General features: G+C 37.9%; 1 protein-coding gene across 1 annotated transcript; it reads left to right on the top strand.

Moving 5' to 3' along the window:
• Nucleotides 1-4044: 4044 nt before the first annotated feature.
• Nucleotides 4045-5517, top strand: LOC117613637. The gene has a single exon (XM_034342232.1). The coding sequence runs from the start codon at nt 4045-4047 to the stop codon at nt 5515-5517; it is 1473 nt and encodes a 490-aa protein (XP_034198123.1).
• The last annotated feature ends 633 nt before the right edge of the window (nt 5518-6150 follow it).

The raw sequence follows: 6150 nt of genomic DNA, 5'->3' as shown, positions 1-6150 counted from the left end.
TCATTAAGGTTCATGTGTCATTAGCTGGGTTTGAGAAAATGTCTTGGAATTCTACTATGGTCTATAACAGGGATGCATCATAACTTAACTTAAATGAATTTATTAACTAATGCCCATTTGTAACTATTTTTTTGGAATATGTTTATTTTGTTACCTTTCATGTGCTCACCATTCGTAGGACCAGAAGTCGCTAGTAGTTAATTTATAAATTCTTTCTATCATTACACTAACTTGTATTGTGAGGCTGTCAATTAAAATTATTGTGTGTGAATGGGATTTTTGGTTGATATAACTAAGCATAGTAATCCTTATAGAACTAATATTATATTGTTTTTATCATAATATGTTTTTATGTAGATAAAAAAATATATATAACTAAGAATAGTTGAGATGCACCGCTTAATTGGAGCCGTGTTTTTTATTTTTTATTTTGTGGCAACCACAACAAAATACTTCTACTCCAAGCCAGGGTACCAGGACAGAAAGTATTTTGGACACAATTAAATAATTCACAAATGATGAGGTAAATAAACTATTATTATGATGTTGTAACTTATGAGTGGTTGATAATCTTTTACAACTACCATATATGCTTTTATAAAGATAATGAATAGTTGAGATGCATTGCTTAACTGGAGTCGTGTGCAAGGAAGAAAAGTGTGGCATAGTAGTTGTCATTAAAAGGTCTGATGGAGCTGGGAAAAATATAATGAGGAGAGCTAGAATTACTTTAGGTTGTGAGAGAGGTGGGGATTATATCAAGAAGCCTACTGTAGATTCAGATGACGAACAACCAATGAATTCTAATACAGATGTATATATTGATCACTGGAAAAAAAAGGGTCCTAAAAGCACTGGTACAAAGAAGTGTGGTTGCCCGTTTCAGCTGAAGGGGTTAAATATTGGTCATGGAGATGAGTGGAAAGTTGGGGTTGCATGTGGAGTTCATAACCATCATTATGCTGAGTATCATGAAGGGCATTCATATGCAGGGCAGTTAAGCAAGGAAGAAAACAACTTGCTCGTGGATATGTCTAAAAGCTTGGTGAGGCCAAAAGATATATTATACACCATTAAACGAAGAGATGGAAAAAAATGTAACAACAATTAGGACAATCTACAATGCTAGACACAAAAGCAGAGTGGTTGAGATGCAACTAATGCTATGCAAACTATCTGATCACAAGTATATTCATTGGCATAGGACTGATGACACCAATTGTGTGACCGATCTTTTTCGGGCTCACCCTGATAGTGTAAACCTATTGCACGCATTTCCTCATGTACTAGTAATGGATTGTAAATATAAGACAAACAAGTTTCGATACCCATTATTACAAATTGTGGGGGTGACATTGACGAAACCAACATTCTCAGCTGCATTTGCTTATATGTCTTCTAAAAAGGAAGACAACTATGTGTGGGTTTTGAATAGATTGAAGAGCATCATGAATACAAGTTGTCTTCCAGGTGTGATTGTCACTGATATGGAAATGGGACTTATGAATGTCATTCCCAATGTGTTGTCTAGTGCCCGACATTTATTATGTAGATGGCATATCAACAGGTGTGTGATGAAGGCTTGCAAGGGTATACTTAAAAATGGTGAAAAATGGGAACAATTTATAGTGTTATGGAATATGCTGGTCTTAGCAAAGCCTGAGGTTGATTATGAAAGAAATCTACATGAGATGGATAGGATCTTTGAAGGAAAGTATAGTAAGGCTCTTGCTTATGTGAAGTTCAATTGGTTAAAAGAGTATAAGAATAGGTTTGTGGCTGTATGGGCGGACACTTGCATGCATTTTAGCAACACCACATCAAATAGGTACGTCGACTATTTAATGATAACCCGTATCATCTATATAAGTTATTTCGAGCTTATACTAAATATCTTGTTTCAATATTTATAAATAGGGCAGAAAGTGCACATTCAAAACTGAAGCGACAACTTGGCACAAGCCGATGCAACTTCGAAACATCGTGGGCCAAGATTCATACCATGTTAGTATTGCAAAACACTGCGATAAAGGCTTCATTTGAGAGAAGTCAATCATTTGTCCAACATGAATTCAATAAGGTGAGCCTACTTAAAGACTTGATAGGATATGTATCTATGGTTGCCTTAGAGGAAATTTTATGTGAGTGAAAGAGGATAAAATATGTCGGGGTTGATCTCACTGCATGCGGTTGCGTTATTAAATGCAGTCACGGGTTACCATGTGCTCATGAGATGGCTGAGTTAAGTCCAGTAATCCGACCCATTCCTCTTCATTGTGTTCATCCTCATTGGAGGAAATTAGATATGTTCCTGCTGCTCAAATTAATGCAACTTAGATTCTCCTGCAGATGCAAAGATTGACGTATTTGTCAATTGGTTTAAAAGTAATGATGCTGACACCAAAAGACACATCGGTATGAAGTTACAAGAGATTATGGATCCAAAATCTTCAACACTTAGGGGGGTGTATCCAATTCTAACTTTTAAAGACTTTTTTTGAGTGAATGACTTTTCTAGAGTTGACAAATTCTTAATGACTTTTACATACTTTATAAAGTTAAGTGACAAACTTTCATATACTTTTGTTATAGCGTTTTATAGACTTTTAAATACTTATTTTTATATTTATTTTACAAATAGCATTTATCTTTTATGTTGATTGAACTAGTCGGCATACATTGAACAAAAAATTAGGGAAAAAAACAAGGAAATAGCCCAAAATGCCACCATTTTTATAATTGTAACTGAAAATACCACCCTTTTTTAAAAAATTTGGAACTATCACCTATAAATATAAAATTATTGTACCCTTATTGCTGATTTTTCACAAGTTCAGAAATTTGTTCTGTTCTCTTAGCTCACACAGCCTCTCTCTCTCTGGCACAACTCACTTTCTCTTTGGTAGCTGTCTATCACAGCTCTGTGGGTCTCTCTTGGCTCTCTCTATCTTGGCTCTCTCTCTCTCTCTCTAGCACAACTCTCTGTCTCTCTCTTTGCTCTCTTTGTCATAGCGCAGCCGTTTATCTCTGTAGCTTCGTTATCTCTTTCTCCCCTACTCGATCTGTTGCTCTCTGTAGCTTCGTTATCTCTTTCTCCCCTATTCGATCTGTTGGTCTCTGTTTGGAATCGCGAACCCTTCCCTTTAGCTATGTCTTCTGAATAGCTGCTTGCAACCTTGAAGCTCTAGTGGATTGCCGACCCTGAAAAGGTAGTGTTGATGGTTATTTTGTTAATATCAGTGGGATTATGTGAAATGAGTTATAGTTTGATTGTTTGGGTTTGTGTTAAATTCGTTTTGGCTTTAATGCATTTGGGTTAGGTTTTGTTGAATATTCATGCTCATTCATCTGGGTTTGTACCAATTCCATTTAGATTGGTCTGGATATGTGAATCTTGAAACTTGGGATTTTCCATTTGATGTAGTAGATTTGAATAGTGTGATTCTGATGTGTTACTAGTGTACTGTGGTTGTGTTCCTCTTATTTTACAGTCGTATTGCTGTTATGTTGCTATTATAGTGCCTCTATATTGTGCTTATATTGCTATTTCATTGTGGTTATATTGCTAGTGTATTGTATGTTTATTGTGGTTATATTATTGTGTTAATGAAATGTTGTTTTGTCATGGTCAGAAATGGAGACAATTGTTATTCTCGTGTGCTACAATGGAAAATGGGTCACCTCGAAGAAGATGTGCAAATACGAAGGGGGTGACTCAAAAAGCTTAATAGTTCCACGGACCATCAAATTTGCTGAACTGTTGGACCGTGTGCATCAGATTGGTAATACAAACATCAGGGAAGACAAGATTTGCTTAAAATTCTCAGTTTTGGTGGCCTCGAATGAGTGGAAGCAAATAAAGATTGAGGACGATGATGATGTCAATTTTTTTATGAAGTACAATTCCGAGGTAACACCTTCAAAACTAGCTCCCTTACTCGTGAGTATAGAAGATAAAGGACTGACAAATGATGTAGTTCATAGTATGCATATCACGACAGATAGTTGAAGGATTGTCGGACAATATACACACCAAGTGACATTATGAGAGATGTGAAACACAACTTTGGTTGCACCATCCATTATTCGAAAGCTTGGAAAGCAAGGGAGTTAGCTCTATTGTCCATTAGAGGATCAGCGGAGGAGGCGTATTATATCCTTCCAGCTTATTGCTATGAATTGGAGCGTATGAATCCCGGCACAAAAACAGACATCCGAACTGATGAGAACAATCACTTTGTGTATTTATTTATGGCGGTTGGCGCATGTATTAGAGGGTTCCTTTCTTCCATGCGCCCAGTTATAGCCGTGGATGCCACTCATTTAAAATCCAAGTACAAGGGTGTTATGTTTGTAGCAAATGCATTCGATGGTAATCTAAATATATATCCTCTTGCTTTTGGGATCGGGGATTTGGAGACGGATGCATCATGGCATTGGTTTTTCACTAAACTTCATGAAGCCATTGGTGAGTGTCCCAATCTTGCTATTATTTCTGATCGCAATGTTAGCATAGAGAATGTGTGGAACAAAATTTTTCCAACTGCACAACATGGCATATGCTTTTATCATATGAAGGGGAACATGAAACGCACTTGCAAGTTGAAAAAGCGTGATCACATACTTATGCACTTTGAGAAGGCTGCAAAATCTTATTCCATTGCTGAATTTGATTGTCATTTTCGCAAGATCAAGCGAAAGGAACATGTTGCTCAATATCTTGAAGAGGCAGGGTTACATAAGTGGTCTAGAGCTCACATGGATGGACGCCGCTACAATGTAATGGAACATGTTGCTCAATATCTTGAAGAGGCAGGGTTACATAAGTGGTCTAGAGCTCACATGGATGGACGCCGCTACAATGTAATGACAACAAATATTGCGGAGTCAATCAACTCAGACCTTAGGTTTGCAAGAATGCTGCCAGTGGTTCATTTGATAGGGGAAATTGTTAATCTCCTTGTGAAATGGTTCACCGAACGTCGTGAGTTGGCTTTGAATTGCACAACAACATTGTGCCCCAATTTTGGAGAGAAGAAGTTGAGGAACAGGTTGGAGGATGCTGCAAGGATGAATGTGGTTAAAGTTAATAATGCACAATATAATGTTTTGGACGGTGATATGGACGGCCTCGTAGATTTGACGAACAACAGTTGTAGTTGTAGAAAGTTTCAGCTTGAGCAGCTACCTTGCAAGCATGTAGTTGCAGTTTGCTGCTTCTTGAAAGTAAGTGTATATGCAAAGGCTTCTCGGTATTACACTCGGAAAACCTGGATGGATGCTTATTCGGATAGCATCTACCCGGTACAACCTCACGGAATGTGGGATACTCCTGAAGATGTTCGAAGTCGAGTTGTGCTGCCTCCCATGGCAAGGGTCATGCCAGGCAGACGAAAGAAGTTAAGAATTCCCTCGCAAGGAGAGGGCAGCATTAGAAGAAAGTGCTCAAGGTGCGGTTCCGAAGGCCACAATAAAAGCACCTGTAAAAACAATATTCCATTGCGCAATGTATCTTAGACAATAAGATTTGTGTTGCTTTGGTAGGTCATGTGAACTCAACTTTTATTTGTGGTGGGTTTCGTGTTATGTTGAATGGGAATTCTTTTAAATTTGCATTATTTGGGTTGCATTGCTACAGCATGCTGATTTGGGTTGCATTGCTACAGCATGCTGTATTGCTGACAGATTGCTATTATATTGACCTTTTATTGTACTGGTATTGCTTCCTGATTGCAATTATAATTTGAGTGCTAAATTAAAGGGACTGGAATGTAATTCCAAATGGATCCAAAACATTAAAGTTCTTAGAATTCCTATATTACACAGTTACTGTGATACTCCGACTATACCTTCTTTTTTTATTACAAATTCGGCCGATGCATAGGCCAGATGTGGGGCAAATACAAGGTGAAATGTCCTATGTGTTTGACTACATATACTTGTTGAAGGAGCAGTACGAATGTCAACCTCAATAGATTGCTCATGTCTTGCCAAGAACACTCTTGAATTTATGCAATGTGCCCAAGCCAGTCCCAAAGCGGGACTCACCCGTCTGCCTGATGTGTCCAGGGACTCCAAGTTTCCCAACCTCACCCCATTCACTCCATCATGTGGCCCAATAAAATCCACCACTTGGTTGGTGACAACCAC

This window comes from Prunus dulcis, unplaced genomic scaffold (assembly GCF_902201215.1).
Source record: "Prunus dulcis unplaced genomic scaffold, ALMONDv2, whole genome shotgun sequence".
Classification (NCBI taxonomy): Eukaryota; Viridiplantae; Streptophyta; class Magnoliopsida; order Rosales; family Rosaceae; genus Prunus; species Prunus dulcis.
Note: the sequence above shows the minus strand (reverse complement) of the source record. Positions and strands in the feature narration are given on the sequence as shown.